Below are 18,971 nucleotides of genomic sequence, written 5' to 3'. Positions count from 1 at the left end.
CGGAAACTTCTACATCCACCCATGCAATTTTTTTGTTAACCAGCAAAAGCGCTTTCCGTTAACAACAATCAGTTTTATGGACTTGTTGAGTGCTAAAAAGAGACATATTATGTGTGTTTCCAACCCTTACATGCTCAAGCAAGATTGGTTGATATTTGATGAAAGGATTGAAAGAGAGAATAGTCAGTATTTGACCTTATTTCCTTGTTTTATTCACACAATTAAGACAAAAAGTAAAGGCGCGCACTAAAAAGTGAAATTATGAAGAGTTCATCTAATTTTCACACAAGAATTCTTCACGGATTATTTCGCTTATTTTAATTTGTGGTACCGCCCTATTGTGCAGGGCGTAAAGTGACTCGCTATCGATATCGGATTCGAGATATCTGTAGCACCCAGTGAAGTACCACCTTGCGAAGAAATATGGTATAGCCGGCAGTCATGCGGGAAGTTGGGCGGTTTTGGGCGGAAATGCCAGTTCCGCGTTGGTAAGTCTCGTGTCGTAGATCGCTAATGATATAGCACGAGTATTTGGAAATTGAGGCTAAATATGAATGTAAATTGCGTTTTTATTCAAATTTGGGGAAAATTAAAAACTTTGAAAAAACTTAGTAATCCAGTTTCCAAAATAATTTGTTCAAGATTTGCGTTTTATAAATGTCACAATATTACATAAAACAAAAATAACACGTAAAAATAAAGAGTTCTTTCTCTCAAGTGATCGACTTGGCTACGAATGCTAATCCTCGTACATCCTCTTATTTTATTGCTATAGGGTATTCCCCGGCAAGGGTTGAGTTTCTTACTCAATACCCTCACCTGGCCGAGCGAGAGGATGTAGAGTGAGTTACCCGTCTAGCCGGTCGTTTCCGAATTTAAACCATTTTGATTTGATTATCCTTTACACATTTAAAAAAACTCTTTCTAAACGTTGAGGCGTTCAGACACGTACAAATTAAATTTAACTTGGTGGGATTACTGTTCCCATAGCTTTTTACTCTATATTGAATCGTTGATATCTAAGAGGTGTTAACAGGCGAGTAGAGGGGAAACTTTGATTTTTTTTAATGATATATTGGATTTTGGATTTAAAAAAAATGATGCGTATTAGTAATAACTAATAATTACAGAGTGAGGGGTGGGGGGAGGGGGGGATTGAGGTGCTACAAACGAGTATCGATTAAGAAAGAGCAAGCACAAAATAAAAACAAACAAATCTCCCAGCATCATCCGACAAAATACTGAAATCTTTAATGCATTAGATCCCGGAATACTTCCCATTATTGATAGTCAACATTCCTGTCCCACTGATCATACGTCACTACTACTTACACACACACACATACGTAAAATAGAAGGTTAAAAAATAGCCAACCAATTGAGTAAATTATGCAACAATCTACGATTTCTATCAATCTCGTTCGGCCCCAAATAAGGCTATACGCCGGCCGGCCCCCCCTAAAAAACCGCCCGTGTACGGCCCTGGCAGGCCTACACAAAGCCACGACGAAACAAGGCTAACCCGATCCTCATCAGTACACTTCGCGCTCACCTGATGTAACGCACCTGCACGGTGGAATACGAAAAACGATCGCGAACAGTTAACAGACAACCCAGTGGTGTAGTTGATGGTGATGTACCAATAACTATTGGAAAAAATGGGGTCGATGTATAAATTCTCGAAAGACAAGAGGCTCTTCATGCAAGGGACCACCTCAAACGTCCCTAGTCCGGCGCTAGGGCCCCCGATAGTGACCAGTCTCGATAAGGTGAACGGTGATGTTGACAATTTACAAGCTGTCCACACCAAGAAGAAGCTCTCCACTGAAGTCTTGGGGAGTTCACTGGAGACGGTTAAGACGAACAGGAGGGGTGAGGATGGGTCCCGCAGGATCACCACTCGGATAGTGCGGAAAGTGACCACTTTGACTCGCGGGGAGGAACAGAGCAAAGCTGAGGATTTAAAGCGTCAGGGGGTACAGGAGACTATTATCACCAAAAGAGCCAAGGTTAGCGTTTTATATGGGTCTTCCGGCGTTTATGCCGGGTTCCGGTCGTTTCGTCATGATTTATGTTGTTCGTGATGGAATATTTGAACAGAGAAAAAAACCGTGAAGAAGTAGGAATCTATCGTGGTACTACTTATTTTACTAATTATGGCATAATTGGAGATTAATGCACGTGCATTAGCGCACTGAATATGTATTTAGGCGTCAAACCTGGCTTAAACAGTTACGTCCATTAAGCACTAAAGCTAGCTGATAACCATTATCTTTGATCATCAGACTTGGTTAAACTTAGATTATCAATTTAACGCAACTTCGCCCAAAACAAGCAAAATTTACTAATTTAGGACAAGAGTAAACAATATTTTTGTCTGTTGACAAGTTTTATGTGGGTGTACCTAAGTTGGTGCAAAAATCTCCTTGACCATTTACCATTCGCTATCTGCTACCAGAATGTTAAATAAAAATGACGTCAACTCGTAAAATTGACGCCAGATCGTGAACACACCATCGCGAAGAACAAACAGCTGGGTACCGTATATGGGATGCGTTGGGCACGGAATGTTTGTACAGTTTATAATGTGTTGTAAAGACATGCTAATTCTATCATTATTAAGTTGTTGTATACCAGTTTTTAAGTTTTGGTGTTCGGAAAATTTTTAAAGAGGAGTTCCTGGAAGATATGAAATCAGTAGATCAAAAATTATAAGTTGGAAACCAAACGTAAAAGAGTGGTTGTGGCTATAGTTAGCATGTTGATCAGGGGAAAAAGAACTTTTTAAAAGCAATCCGCAGAACCATTTCTAGCAAATTTTGAATCGAATCCAGAACACTAACCTGGATTATGATTTTTTTTGTTTTATTCATCTATTTCGGTCTAATAAAGGAAAGGATTCATCGGTTTGATCTTTCAATTTTTCAACGATTCTGAATAAATAAGAAGGCATCAGTATGATAATTGTTCTGGTGAAAATTGCGTTCAATATTTCCGAATTACATATTTGTAGAATCCAATTCTTTGAAAATGTTAAAAAGATCCTTAAGTTGCATGATAGTTTTTCTGCAGCAGTTCTTAATTATGTTTATGCAAGATTTGAACTACCCTGACAATTCTGAGAGGTGTAGGGAACAAAAGTACTAACCAGCAGCAGACCAACACGTAGGTCAGGTAGTTAGCAAAAAAACCCCTTGAGATTGGGCATAACACCATTACTAGATCTAATTTTTTTAGTTATTTTTAACGATTCCAAAAAGGGAATTAGGTCTGAAACTATTGGTAATTGATAATCGACATTTTAACCTATTTTATTTATAAGATCCTATTTCTTCTATAATTAATTTCAAATAAATTTTGTATAAACATTTGAAGAATCTAGACAAAAAGCTGTTACATTTATTTATCTAAACAATTAGTAATAATAATACTAGACCTGCAATCGCTATTAAATTTATTACACCAATAAGCCTGCAGGTTGTTTGTTGTCGCTGATTGGTTAAACAAACGAAATTACTTTAATGTCTTAAATTACACACTTTTTTGGTAAGTAGGTCAACCAAATCTTTCGGTGTTTGTTTCCCTTGGCGCTTATTTTTCTCCGAAAGCTCTTTCTCTGTCCAATTATAACCTACATCATCGAATACAATTTCTATAATATATGTACGTGGAAAAACAGTTTTCGCTTTTATAAATAGCCGATGATAAAATGAAAATAATTCACACAATAAACACTGAGAATGTCATAAAACCAATATAACATTACATAAAATGCGAATGTCGCACGCTATAGGCTTTCTATGTGGACACCGCTTGTGGGTTCAGGTTGTTTATTGTCGTTGAATAACAAATAGAGCCATAAACAGAAGTCCCACTTTTTCAATGTCAAATCCTCGTCGATGATGTTGTGATCAATTTATTGTCTCAAGTACAGAAGGAATGTAATTTTTTCTATGCAAATTATGCGGTTTCTCAAGGGCGATCGAAGCTTAAGGCAGTCAGATTGCCGTTAATGTTAAGGGCTCTGTGCTTAATGAACATGTGTCTTTGGTAAACTCAGTAGGAGGAGAAATAACAAATAAATAACAGGTGGTTCATGAGTATCGTGAGTAGGAGTAGGCGGGGTCGACACGATTAAAATGTCAGTTATTATAAAAGTGAGAGGCTCATAATTTGCGTAGCACATTTCTTCGTAAAAATGGAACGCCTTTGAAGCTGGTATTTATTTGTTACATATAAAATAAAAGAGTCTGTAAACCAAAATTTTAAGAATTAACACTTAAAAATTAAGATTTCACACTTATGTCTTATGTGTTTGCCGATGGCATTGTTGAAATATTGTTATATGTAAGAGAAGAAAACCCCACTTCTTGTACTTCCTCTTACGTGGCCAACTGAAATAGTTCTAATAAAGCATCATCAATCACAGTTACATAAATTTCGACTTCCTTTAAAGTTCCTTGAGGTAAATGCCCAGTCATACACTACCTTCTACAGGATCTACACTATTTCTGTGCAAAACTACTGCTTTTATCGCGATATGCAGTACGTTTTCTTCAAAAATATCTCCTGCAGACGTTTGCAAATATATAACCTTCACCTTATTCATTCGAATCTACTGTTATTTAATGCCTTCGTTTTGTCGCATATTTTTAGATACTCACTCATGCTAATGAGCATCAGTCTCTTCCTATTAATTAATTTAGATTCCTACGGAGTTAGTTAACTTAATTGCAGGTAATTAAACAGTACATTTGTATACATAATACTCGACGTTAACGGGACGCAGTTCTCCGTCTTCATTGCTACAAAAAGTAATAATTGTTATTGTCAATTGCATGTTAATTGACCTCTTTAATTCCAGTATATGACCAATAAGTCTTTATTGAATTTGTCATGGCCTTCCACCTACTTCAATCCTTCCAAGACAGTTACATATAAATAAGATGGTTTATATGCTTATCATTCAGCTTTAAGTCGGGTCATTTAGCATGTCAATGTTTGCATACAAACTAGTTGGGTGGTGCTCAAAAAATGCGTCTTTTTTCCAGATTTCCGACATAGTAGTAGGTCAAGAACCCAACGTGTCCGCCAAAGATTACCTGCTTAGATGGGCTAAACGTACCACGCACAAGTATCCAGGAGTCAACGTCCAGGACTTCACCAAATCCTGGAGAGATGGTCTGGCTTTCAGCTCCATTATCCATAGGAACAGACCAGATTTGATCGATTGGGGTAGGGCACGTGTCCAAAGACCTAGGGAACGATTAGAAACTGTGTTCTTTGTGGCCGAAAAGGAATATGGAGTCACTCGTCTTCTTGATCCTGAAGGTATGAAAAATTCGCTGTATTATAACAAAGTTCAAGAAGTTGTGGTAAAAGCAAGTAACGTAATATTCCAGAGCTTGTTGTAGTGAAAATCTAACAATTTAATATGAATCTGTAAAGCTGAATTTGTAGTTAAAAATCAGATTTAGCAAAATGACCGCCTTCACTTCTATCTAGAGATGTCAGATAAATTCTTTTTTCACCGAAAGAATGCTTTTTGCATATCGCTTTCAGAAACTGTATAGATATATTATCATTAAATAAGATAAAGTTGTTTTTTTTTCGGAGCCTGTTTAATAAATTTGCCAGTACCTCTTGCGTCACTCACATGCACTGTCTTGAAAGTATCCTTAAGGTCCAAATTTTTGCACTTGATTTTTTACTGTGCTTAATTGGTTTCTTCAAGTCATTAAACTAAGAAACATAGCATCTAATATATTCAATTAATCTGCTTAGCGGATGCAAAAAAAATTATACAAAACATTTGCAGGAATGTTTATTATAGCTTAATGACGTTTATTAGATGTATGTTACAAGATTTTTGTTAACTACTATAAGTGATAGATGAGGGATGGGCCTACAGAAATAATGACTGTATCACGTAATAAATCCAGTAATGTCTCAAGGTTATTTATCAGGATTAATTGCCGAGTATGCAGGGCAGCGTAAATCCGTTTTTTGTTTAAATCCTTTAGAATTCGCACCACATGTGCAGATTATAATTAACATAGCTAAGACCATTATGTTCTTATTTTCGACGATTAAACATCCTCTTTCCGGTGTAACAGTGAATCATTGCGACTTAAGTAATTAAGTAATTTTATCTTCAAGAACTACATTTTTGAGTCATTAACAATTATGATCGCTTAGAGGATAAAGATACCTGTAGACGGTTCAGTTGTAGATATTGGTGAGTTTCCTTTTCTAAGATGTGCGATATAAAAATAATTCTAAGTTTTGTAAATGTAGCGTATAGTTCTGAGGAAAACATTTCGTTCTTAATGAGTGAAGACATAAAATTATTAATCCAATAAAACCTGAAACAATAGCTTATACCTGACTGCTTTCGGTTTAATCTGGTTAGACACGACAGGAATTGCAATATAATACACTAGTATTATCCTTACATTAGAAGAACAACTGTACTTTGTAGTTTATGATTTTATAATTCGGTTAATGAGAAAAATTGACTTTTGTCACAAAAATACACGCTTGAAAGTTTTTCCTGGAGTGGTTATTACCACCAGTTTTCATCTTGTTTTTTGGATAGGTCGGAAAACGTGTTTTTGGACCATTTATGACTGATTTTTTCAGTTTCAATCAATATTTACTAATGCCATGTATTTCAGATGTTGACACTCATGAGCCTGATGAAAAATCGCTTATCACGTACATCTCCTCGCTGCACGAGGTATTCCCCGAGCCTCCGCCAATTCATCCCTTATATGACTCTGTAGCCCAACAACGCAAGCAGGAATACAGGGAAATCGCTTCTAGTCTCCACAACTGGATGAGGGAGAAATATAGTCTTATGCAAGTAGGTTCAGTTGTTTCAATTTATAGTCCTCTGGTTGCTAAAGCAATTTTCCTTTTTTTCCTAGGATCGCAACTTCCCACCCACTTTAATCGAAATGAAGAAACTGGCAGCTGAATCAACCAGATTCCGTACCGATGAAGTACCGCCAAGGCAAAGAGACAAGCAGTACTGCCACCAGCTGTTCAGAGATTTGGAGAAATACTTCAAGACCGTAGGAGAGGTAAAATGGCCTTTGTAGTGGTTGTTCAGGATGTCTAAACTTAGGTTTTAGGTCGATATCGAACCGGAATTGCATATAGACAATATCGAGAGAAACTGGCAGAGACTGATGAATGCCTATCAGGAGCGGGACAGGCACATTCTGGAAGAAATCAAACGACTCGAGAAATTACAGAGGTTGGCCGAGAAAGTACATAGGTAGGTAGTTTAAATAAAAATTATTATTTTGAAAGCATCTGATCATATTTAATGGAACTTTTAGAGAAATTAAACAAACCGACTCCCATTTGGACCAAATCGAGCAAGCTATCGAACTTGAATCGAGAAGAATCGAACGACTCCACCCGCTAGAAGCCAAAAAAGTGGCCGATCAAATCGATCATGATTTAGTGGTAGCTGAGCAGGCTATTCAGTCGTTGAAGACGGACGTTAATACTTTGAGAAATGGCAGGTACCCCCAGGTAACCACCCATTTTGACTTTATCACCTTATATATCTTTAATTCTAGCTGAATCACTCACTGTCTAATTTCCGAGGGTTGTTAAAGTTTTTATGTTTGTTTTGATCGAATACGGTGTTGTATATGTAGTAGAGTTTGATAGACTATATTCTTGAAGTTGGATTTGACATTTAATACTAAAGGGGAATTCGGGTGCCTCTATCATTACGCATTCAGTGCGGCAATTTGGCCGATGAAAGCTTTCTCTGTTTGTCTAACATGTTATCAACTGCCGTAATAGAATCAAGACAGTCAAAAAAGTTGGTTATATTGCCGTATTAAGTGCGCCCTAGTGTAGATGTGAAGTTGTAATAAAATAAACCTGAATAAAAAAATTGAATTCGTTTCTTAATACAGGCTGGCGAGCTGGACAAAAGGGTAAACAAATTGCATGAAAAATGGGTTCGTCTTCGACACCAGCTGCATAACAAAATCGTGGGCCCTCTGGCCAACATGAGCTTCCCAGTGGAAGAACGAACCGTAACCAAACATATTAGAACCGTGCAGGAGACTAGAAATATCGAAACCAATCCACACTTTAGGTCCTTGCAAGAGCATATTGAATGGTGCAAGAACAAACTGGTAAGTTTATATTATTTGCCAGATTCAATTTATCTTATATTATACTTTACTTCATAGAAACAGCTGAAAACTGCCGACTTCGGCACCGATCTTCCGTCCATTCAACAAGAGCGCGATATCCACCAACGCGAGCATAAAACCATCGAACAATTCCACTCTAAAGTGGAGCAAACCGTCAAAGCTAGACAATATTTCAGTGGAGAAGAGCTCACTTTGTACAACCAACATCTGGGACAGTTACAAAAGGTCTATGCCGAGCTGCTGTCTTTCAGCACAGGCAGAGCTAATGATTTGGAGAGTTTGTATGATTTCATACAATCAGCCACAAGGGAGCTACAATGGCTTAATGAGAAGGAAGAAATTGAAGTTACCAGAGATTGGAGCGATGCTAAATTGGATGTTGAGGCTGTGGAAAAGTATTATGAGGTTAGTTTTCCTTGGTTTAATGACTATATAACGCTCATGACTTCGTGTATATCGTGAAAATCACAATCCGATCGTGCGATCAGATCGAAATTAATTCCATCTGAATGTAATCATTAGATTTAATGTTGAGTCCGATATAAATTTCGATGATATGCCTGTATATTCATGATTTTAAAGAATATTAACATCTATCCATCGTTATTCGATCGTAAAATTGGATAAAATCTCTCGATATACAGGTATTAATTGGCTTTAATATAAAAATCTTGCTTCAAGCAGCAAAATTATGGATGCGGTGATGAGGTAAAATTGGTGTCTACCATTGAAATGCTTATCCCTAAGTTAAGTACGTTTTTTTCGCAGCACTTGATGAGTGACTTAGAAAAGCGTGAGCTCCAATTCAACTCCGTTTTGGAGCGTGGAGAGGCTTTAGTTCTACAAAACCACCCCGCTACCAAAGCAATTGAAGCGCATTTGGCTGCCATGAACGCCCAATGGGCATGGTTGCTCCAACTTACCCATTGCCTGGAAACACACTTGCAAAACACCAAAGTGTATCAACAATTTTTTAAGGATGTCAGCACTGCTGAAGAGTGGCTCAGAGAGTAAGTTTGTTCATTTTCTGATTATGTAGGTTTTATTGTGTAATTTATTAGAAAAGATGAAGTGATGAACAACGAATTTAGCCAAGGAGAGTTCAGTCTGGATGTGGGAGAAAGGCTTTTGCAAGGAATGCAGGCTTTGAAGGAGGAATTGAATGCTTTTGGTGATCAAGTACAAGCTTTAATTGGGAGGGCGCAGCATGTGGTGCCCCTCAAGCAGAGGAGACAGCCTATTACCAGGCCGTTGACCGTCACTGCCATCTGTAATTATAAGAAGAACGATGTATGTACTAAAGTTTCTCTAAATACTTTATACTAAAATGTATATTATGTTGTTCTAAAAAAAGGTGGCATACGCTCAAATTGAAAAACATAAAATGACGCAATAAGGGGGACAGATAGTATCCGATGCCGTTTCCTGAACTTTTGTCTATAATACAATTTTTTTTTCAGTTTGTAATAGAAAGAAAGAAGGAATGCACATTAACTGACAACTCCGGCCGTACAAAATGGCGAGTTTTCAACACCAAAGGGGTAGAATGCCAAGTACCCGGAGTCTGCTTCGTCCTCCCCCCTCCAGATAAAGATGCTTTAGATGCGGTAGATCGTCTGCAACGCCAATACGACCGCTCTTTGGCCTTATGGCAGAAAAAACAACTACGAATGAGGCAAAACATGATCTTCGCCACTATCAAAGTCGTTAAGGGCTGGGATTTGCCTCAGTTCATTGCCATTGGAGCGGAGCAAAGAAACGCTATTAGAAAAGCTTTGAATGAAGACGCTGATAAGTTAATAGCAGAAGGAGATCCTTCGGATCCTCAATTGAGAAGATTGAGAAGGGAAATGGATGAAGTGAATCGATTGTTCGATGAGTTTGAAAAACGTGCAAGAGCTGAGGAGGAGAGCAAAAATCAGACCAAAATATTTAACAATCAAATTCACAATTTGCAGCGAGCATTAGACGAAGCTGAGAGAATAATAAACCAACGAGTTTTATCTCCCTTGCCCAGAGATTTGGACTCTTTACAGCACCTGATTTTCGAGCATAAAGAATTTGAATCTCGTTTGCAAAATTTGGAACCAGAAATAGAACAAGTGAAGGAAACTTTCAGGTAATTCCTAATTTCTTATTTTCCATAAGTTTCATATAATTTCATTATTATAGATCAATAACTCTGAAAACTCCTCAACACAAAAAAGACTTGGAAAAAGTGTTAGACAAATGGAATTACATTTGGAATACCAGCAATCTCTACATTGAGCGTCTCAAGTGCATGGAAATCGTTCTTAACGGCATGGAAGATGCCCAGCAAGTCATTTCCGAATTCGAGAGTAAATTGTCCAGTCTCAAAGAATTACCCAATACTGAAAAAGGACTTAAAGCAGTCCATGATGATTTGTTGAAACTTGAAAGTGCTGTGGGGCAACAGCAAATTGCGATGGATCAACTAAATGATGATTTCGACAATGCCAAAAGATTGACTGAGAAATCTAGACCCAATCAACGAGGTCCTCACGCTGATGTGGAGCGATTGGATAAAGATATCCAGAGGTTGAATAGTAGATGGGCCAGTGTTTGCCAGCAATTGGCGGATAGGCTTAAAGGATGCCAGCAAGCTTACGATTTGCTGCAGAAGTATAACCAAGCGAAACAAGTTGAGGACGATTGGATGGATGAACAGTACAAGAAATTAGAGACCATGCAACCCATCAAGGATAGAGCGAAAGAGGCTTTGGATGCCACTAGGGTGAGTGTCAGGAAATTGGGGTAGATAGAATTTAATCGAGCACCGTAGATAATTGACAAGTTTAACGACTTTACCTTAAAGATTGGAGCTAATGATGGATTTTGTATATCATCAAAGGGTTTTAATTTTTTTACCCAGGGTCTTCCTTCGGTTTTTGCAATTTTTTTAATGATATTTCAAAGGCATAGCTGTGGGTTTTTCCTTTGAACCTCTAAGATTTCTTGATAAAAACATTGTATGTTGACAGAAATCTTGTTGATCCAGAACTGTTCAAAGCAGAATGTCATTCTTAAAAGCTTTAATTAAAGGTGTCACGTTAGAAAGGAAGATCAAGGGCATTCCATAATTTGAAACACAGCTGAAGTAGTCAATAATAATAATTCCTAACCCCTAACCCCGTAACACCTTTGCACTTGATATTTCAGAACCAGTTGAACAACGTAGTGGAACGCACTCCTAAAATCGAACAAGTCAACTTAAACGGTGGTAGATTCATCCGGGAAGGAAAGGTAAACACCCACTGGTACTTTCTAGCTTTATATTGCGACAAATTGGACCAATTTATTTACTTATTATTGTTATTTACCAATAGTAAGGAAATTTTAGGTCCAAGTTTGCCCAATAGCCCTCCCTCCTCTCATTCATACCCCCATGACTCATTATGTCTAGGTTTAAGATCGATTTAAGGTATTTTTGTGTGTGAGTGAGCGGAATGGTTGTTGATATTACGATTTATTTTACAGTCTTTTTGCTTTGTTTTATTGTGTTGTCCGTTATTGTGATCTCTTCTATGACTAATTGCTTCTCTAGATGGGTATAACTATTTAATAGTAGATGCTTGTACTTAAATTTCGTCTTCAAATATGTAGATTATTATCACTTGAAATATGTGCTTCTTCCATGTAAGCTTTGATTTATTTTTGCTTCAGATGTATTATACATATGTAACGTTTAAAAGCTTATGTGGTAGTGGCAAATCTCAGTCGTTCCATTTTTTCATTTTTATCGTAGTCATATTGGTATTTAATAGTAATTTTCGTTTTATCATTGTAATATTTTATTTGGTGAAGTTGTAGATCAGGCCAAGTTTGGGGACAACGCTAAAACTTTGTTTAAACCTTATATTTTCATATACTGTTTTATCACCTATTAGACCATGAATCATTCTTCCGAGCTTATCGTCAAAATACCAATATTTTAAAGAAGTAATCAGTAGTAGTAAGTATTGAATATTTTTGTTTTATAATTGTAAATACTCAAATGAATACATCTTGAAGTATTTGTTTACAAAATTCTATAATAAATCACAACTTCTGATTAGTCTGATTACTTCTCCGTCACCCTATTGACCACCCTAAACGTAGCTTCATTGTAATGTCGACTTACCACGCGTGCGCACTCACTCGACTAACACCTAACAATCTAACCGTAACAATAGATATGGAGCAAGGGCGTCCAAAAGTCGCGGGACGCCTTGCTAGATGCCCACCCGTCGTTGGACGCCAGCGATGTCTTCAAGAACAAGGAATCGGGGCCGGCGGGCGCCGATATCGTCGCCAAGGATTTGGACGAATTTAATGACAGATATCGGTACTTGATTGATGTTTTGTATGGGAGGCTGCAGGAAATTGCGAAAATGAATCCGAACGACATTGTAACGCTGGTAAGTACCATGGGAAGTAAGTGAGAGAGGGGGTTATGACATAAAAAAAGAGAAGCTCAATCAATCTGTCGTTGTCAGTCCCTTGAATTTTGAAAAACATGGCTTAGGTTCGGAGAATTCCATAGAAGGTGTACTACAGGTTCACTTTATTATACAGGGTGTTCCTGAAATGATTGTAAAACGCTTTAACAAAAATAAAGCGTTCTAGGCAAACTTTTTTTTTCGAAATAATAGGTTAATGCTTTTATGGATTTTCACCAATTTGGGATCAATTTGGCACCAATTTATTATATAAATTGGCGTGTTTTGACGTGAGCGAGATTTTTTTTGAAATGTGCAAATATTAAAAATAGCGCGTGGTTCATAAATAAAAGTTACGGGTGCATCGTTTCTTCTTCCCATCCATTTACTAGGATATGTTTCATTGAAAACTCTACAAATATTTACATTAAAGTGGGGTGGCGCCTCGTGGTGCATAAACTACATTTTGTCACCAATTTGTAATGGAAGATCCTCCAATAAATCGGGTAAAGTATTTTGCAATTATTAAAAAAAAGATATTAATTTGAAAACTAGCGTACTGTAGCGGGAAAATGAAGCTACGTTGGATGTAGGTGAGTTTACCTATAACGCCATATTTTTGGTTCAGAAATTTTTGGTCAGTTTACAGTCATTTCAGGGACACCCTGTATATACATATTTCTGTTCGTTTTTTTTCTAGTCCATTTTTCGATTTCCAAGAGAGTTTTTTCGCTGCCAATATCTTTATTTTCATTGAATCACATGCAAAAAATACGTCATACCTGCATTCGTAAAGATCATGAAGAAATATCTTCTATTATCGTCAATTTAACCGAACTGATTGCAAATTAGTAGGTTGAATAATGGTTCAAAAAGCACATGATGTCATGGCTCTTTTTGACCCAAACAAAGTCTACATAATAAGAAGTTCTGATAAATTGCAACCAGTTTAACTAATATATTCGATAATACCGTAACTAGATCGACCTGAAAGGTGATTTCAAAACGCGAATTCTGCTGAAAATAACGTCATGTGAGTACTAGAATATCTTTTTGTGATCCCATTTACGTTTAATAGATCGTAGGACTAAAATAATGGTGATTGAGTGATTTAGAACTGCCAGTTTGCAAATAATTATTTTAAAATCTGACTAAATTATGATTTCACCAATAAGATAGTTGGCATCATTAGCTCTCTTCAGTGATCTGAAAAATTCGCCTGCATAACGCCTGTATCGATTCCCCATATAAATAGGAACTCTGTGGGTGATTCTGTCGGGAAATTTCTCCCAAGGGATTCCGTTCTAAGAATAATTATTAAATTGACATCCTCTCATTGCCGTTTACTAAGGTCGAATCAATTAATATGCCAGTGAAGTACCACTGGTTTAACCCTCGTTTCGTCGATTACCTCACCCAAATTCGGCCGCAAGGTAAATGGCTACTAAACGGTCTACGCTAGTTCAGAGAAAAAGCAAACAAATAATTAAAAATTCAATGGCAAATTCTCAAAATACCGCTTTAGTCGGTTTTATTTATAAATGGTTATGTCACCTGTTTATGGCCAGAAGCAGGTTGGTGACGACATAATTGGATCTTATGCATAAATTACCGCTTCTGAAATTAAGCGATAGATTTGATTTGTGTTGATTTAGTATTTCTCTCTCAAAAAATTACGTTTATGATAGTTCTAAGAGTTGCTGTGCAAGGCCATAAACATTATGAATAAAGTTTAACCAGCCGCTAGCTACATTGTTGATACTCAATAATTCCTTAACGAGGCCAATTTCTATATTGGCAGAAGACAAACACATTTATCATGATCAAGCACACGGAACGTCGTAATTTTCCTGTAAGCTTGGTTACTTTGACATTCAAACGCCTTTCAAGGGAGTTTCTAGCCTAAAGTAAAACGAACTCATTCCCAATTTTTCTCCAGAAAAGAGTTGCCAATTGCGGTTATATAACTACCAATTATCTTTTTCTCTGTATTATTATACTTTTAGTGTATCCAATTCTCCTTAAGCAGTTTTACTGGCCAAGCGAATATTGCTGATGAATTTATTTTTAACGCGAATATTTAAACTAGGTTTCATCACTTTTTTACCTCACAGTTAATTGCATTAAAATTGTAAATCGCGCAGGTAAGATTTGTGCCATTTATTTGTGAAGAAATGTCAAGGCGGATGAGTTAATAAACCATAAGGCACGCTTCTACAGAAATATTTAGATCAGCCATAAAACGATAAGTTTCGTGCGATTCTATATATTTATGTGATGAATAATGTAGATGTGTTTCTGAGATTTCGAATACGATTAAACGGGAATTGTAGCAAAAAATTGTTTTACTAAAGACACTGCTTCATACCTCGATATCTAAAATCATGCAAATTCGCAGTAATGCAGGAAGAAATGTCAAGGCTTTCACGTCATTTTAACGTCACGTTGCATTAATTTACCTACATGTAAAAATGTCTCCTACAAGAAAACTAGTCCTACACAGAAATCTCCTTCTCATCTGTCTCGATTCATTAGATATCTCATTCTATAGTCATTAATTTTAGAATCTCTGATCCCTAAAAATGCCCTCTTCTTATAAGTGATTTTGGGTAGGTCTTCTAGCGGCTGGGTAGTGTGGGGTTTAGCTCGCGAACTGCTCTCTCGTTGCATCCGGCTTTATGCTGGCCAGCTGCATTGCAGAAAAGGGCTCCTGAGACGCTACCAAATGTCTAAATAAACTTGAAATTGTGTCCCATTTTTGCTGTACATTCTCTTATATTTTCGTAAAAACCCTCGATTAAGAAATTATTTCATTCAAACTGTAAATCCGCATTTTCAAATATTTATGTGCACACGCATTTATCTGGCGACTCTTGAATAATCATCATTATTGCCTGTTCTCACTATATGATCCAAACATAATTCTCCTGAATTTAGATCACCTTTCATTATAACACTTCTATGACGTTATTGGGTGGGCGCAGCCCTTTAAGCTTCCATGTAAAGACAAGAGTGTAGGCCCCAAATTAGCACATTCCGGCGTAAATATGCATTAGCATTAGCACACACATATAAACATGTGTTTTGCAATGTATAATTGCCGGCTTTATTGCCATAATGTGGCAACTAGGACTGGTTAATCAACTTCGATGTCATGAGAAATGTCTTTTTCGTCTTTGTCAGTCTGGTTTTGTATGAGGCTGTTAAGTTGGACAGTTACAGTTAGCTTTGGCACCTAACTTTGTTGCTTTTTAGGGTCATGAGACCTGAAAATTTGATACTTTTACTTCAAATCTATGGTCAATCGTTTCATAATTGTGTCTAGAGCAGAATGTTTTGCATAATTGAGTAATTGGAAACTTTGAGAGTGGTTTTGGAGTGCAACTAAAATGATTGATGTACATCCAATGAATAATTATATTATCGATAGATTGATAGAACAGCTTGAATCGAGGGTTAGATTGATGATTATCGTTTTAAGATCAATTATTAATTTTAGTATGCCAGAACCAAAAATACATTATGCGCCATCCGTTATTATCTCAAAACGGAAAGGTTTAATGGATTTACCGATTTACCATTTGATCGGAATTTTTACTACTTGTTTTATACATTTCTTTTTATTTGTCTTATCTCAATGGCCATATTTTTAAAATTATATCTGAATTTCGAGGGAATGATCTCAAAATCACCAGTGCTTTATTTTGACGATGTGTGCAGAAAGAATAAATAACCCTACCTCTAGGTCATTTTAATATCTCATATGAGTGATCTTCTTTTCAAACCCAGAATGCGTCTTCAATTTATACCACATTTTCTCCTCACAATCTCACCATTTATGCTGATTTTAGATGATTCTTTTGAACTTTCTCGTCATATGTTATAAAAGCAAACTTTCTCCACAAGTTTATCTGGAGATTCTTGGGATTTGGAATAATAATATACGCAAACCCCCTAAATCAGTAATGATTTAAGTTCTCTATGGGACGCTTTCAGAATTGCGGTTTTGTGCTTCCCGTTTACGGGAGAGTTTTGTATTCATTTAATTCTAGGTCGCCAACACTAAAGTTGTAATAATAAAATTATTTTTTAATGGTCATTCATTTGCTTTGTTTGGGATGTTTATTACATTTTTTCATGTAATTTCAAATTTTTTCTAGTTCTAATGCTTGTATTAAGAATTTGGCCACGGACGCAGTGGCAACCGGATTTCCACGCAAATTCCGCCAAATGTCTCAGTTAACCCAAAAACCTGCCTTCCTTTCTGATATTTTTTTCATGCCAATAAGGCATTGATTATTTTTCCTACCATAACCCCCGCAACAAACATGCACAGCCAGACACATAGGTAATATTTATTTTCACAACCGAAAAATAAAACTGTCGTTTTGAGCCACTTAAAGATAAGCGCGTCCATGTGCTAATTGTTTTCTGTAATTAATTCGACAACTCGAATGCGATCAACGCTAAAAATAAATATAAGCACCAGACCAGTTCGCATGCGGCCGCTTCATTCGCCGGTCGATCGTGAATGAATTGTTATCTTGGCCGGCGAAGTCGTCAGTTTCACGCGATACGCCCGGGAATGATTGTCGCACAAGTGGTGAATTGCCGGCGATATATGTCGCAAGATTGACGGGTGAATGTGGCCGAAAAACATATGTTCGGCGCGTTAAAGTGAGGAGCAATTAGGTTGTGCCTTGTGATTTTTGAAAAATTTTAGTGATTCTGTCAAGATGAGTAAGGAGTATGATTTTCGTTATGAGCTTTCCGGAATTCCTTGGGTAAGCATTTTTTTTTAATTACTTGGTGCCTGTTAAAAATGTGATAAGGAAATTGATCTGTTTTCTGTCTGGAATCAAGCTTCTCTAGAGGGCCTCGACCTTTGGTTTCGCAGCAGTGCGGATTAAAAATCTGGATAATCGCCAGGAGATCGTTTATTTTTGTTTGTATCCAGCCGATATGTCATCAAGATCACTGATTGGTTCAAACTCTCAATTCTTTCAAAACGCTGGAAAGTTTAAAAATAGAATTTATGTCAAAATTCCCTTATTTACCACTACAGTAAGTGCTATGCAGATTGACATCCAAAACTATATAATTCCTTATCAGCTATAACAGATAAGAATTAAAAGTCAATACAGGGAGATTTCATTTACTTTTAAATTCGGAGATTCAAGGAATTTTGCGCTGACGATTATTAATTAAGCACGTTTAAATAATATTATTTACAAATCGCTTATCAACCAGAAACCCACTAAAATATCAAAGAGCTATTCCTCATGAGTGTGGGAGGCACATTTGTAATATAATGTCATTCATTTTAGGTGTGGGAAGGAAAACACACAACTAGATATTTTTTTAAATTCACCTTGAATTTATCTCCTTAACAAATATACATAAATAATTTTTCCTTATAAATAAAACCGAACCAACTTGAACTCGACATACATAATTATAGGCATTCTGTCAGACTTTGATATTGACCTCTTTTCTGCCTTTAAGATGATATTCGTGTTGAAAATTTTGATTTTTGAGGCTTAGAGGGACGTTTACCTCTATATATCCATGCTGCCATGAAGTTTGCGGGCTCTCCGGAATCTAATCAATACATGGGTCTCCCACCCTCCTTGGTGTAGGTCAAGGAAACTGTCTGGCTGCTCCACTTTGATTCAATGGAAAGTTTTTGAATCCATGAGCAATATGAAAAAAATATGTATTTTTCAAAATTATTGTTCTTCGAATTTGTGTTCGAAAAGCGAATTTTGTTGCCTTAAAGTTACATTAAAATTTCTAATTGTTTATGTGCTGTAGCATCAAGTGGCGAGGTCAAAAGCCTAAACAAAGCTGCATTTTTATTAATGCATGCAAATTTTACATATTCTCTATGTTTTAATCACCTATATAAATATTGATACTTACACCTTTATTATTTTACATTTACCTGCAAGGTTTTACTTATATCAGGAATATTCCAGATACAGTAAACATGTTTACTGATTAATAGTGAAATAATATTAAAACTTCCCTTGCACCTTCACGATTCCTCGACTTTATCCTGCAGTTCAAACATACTTTACAGAAGTGTCTAGATAAAGGGATTTCGTGTTAGTGATTTATTATTGTTGATTTACCATCTAACTAAACTCCCTCTTTCTCTTTTAATACATCATTGGAATCCCTGATTCAACTATAAGTTATATTTTTCCATCATTGCAGAGATTGGTCGAGCAAATGCAACCTCAGCCATTCCGCACATTCCGAACCGAGTTCCACATGAGTAGCGCCAGCGAGCAAACGTCCACCTTCACTACAACCACCCACTACCAGAAACAGTAATTCCCCA

The 18,971-nt window shown here is 36.7% G+C and overlaps 1 protein-coding gene across 44 annotated transcripts in view; it reads left to right on the top strand.

Moving 5' to 3' along the window:
* shot (dystonin-like protein short stop) overlaps positions 1 to 18,971 on the top strand; it is a 95,126-nt gene that overhangs the window by 40,397 nt on the left and 35,758 nt on the right. For 35 of the 44 annotated variants that reach the window (XR_010753155.1, XM_066406738.1, XM_066406732.1 and 32 more), the window contains 14 exons: positions 5,052 to 5,331; positions 6,678 to 6,865; positions 6,930 to 7,085; positions 7,137 to 7,282; positions 7,347 to 7,545; positions 7,941 to 8,165; positions 8,223 to 8,591; positions 8,955 to 9,196; positions 9,248 to 9,476; positions 9,647 to 10,305; positions 10,359 to 10,941; positions 11,367 to 11,450; positions 12,380 to 12,604; positions 18,845 to 18,960. Coding sequence is in view for 43 of the 44 variants with exons in the window: in XM_066406738.1 (XP_066262835.1) it covers positions 5,052 to 5,331; positions 6,678 to 6,865; positions 6,930 to 7,085; positions 7,137 to 7,282; positions 7,347 to 7,545; positions 7,941 to 8,165; positions 8,223 to 8,591; positions 8,955 to 9,196; positions 9,248 to 9,476; positions 9,647 to 10,305; positions 10,359 to 10,941; positions 11,367 to 11,450; positions 12,380 to 12,604; positions 18,845 to 18,960 (3,701 nt within the window). In the remaining variant the exon portion in view is untranslated. Of the gene's footprint in view, positions 1 to 1,528; positions 2,010 to 5,051; positions 5,332 to 6,677; positions 6,866 to 6,929; positions 7,086 to 7,136; positions 7,283 to 7,346; positions 7,546 to 7,940; positions 8,166 to 8,222; positions 8,592 to 8,954; positions 9,197 to 9,247; positions 9,477 to 9,646; positions 10,306 to 10,358; positions 10,942 to 11,366; positions 11,451 to 12,379; positions 12,605 to 17,221; positions 17,410 to 18,844; positions 18,961 to 18,971 lie in introns of those variants that run through there. The other 9 variants (XM_066406756.1, XM_066406754.1, XM_066406760.1 and 6 more) reach the window with 7 other exon arrangements.

This window comes from Euwallacea similis, chromosome 3 (assembly GCF_039881205.1).
Source record: "Euwallacea similis isolate ESF13 chromosome 3, ESF131.1, whole genome shotgun sequence".
NCBI lineage: Eukaryota > Metazoa > Arthropoda > Insecta > Coleoptera > Curculionidae > Euwallacea > Euwallacea similis.
The sequence above is the reverse complement of the archived record's forward strand: the minus strand, read 5'-3'. Positions and strand labels throughout refer to the sequence as shown.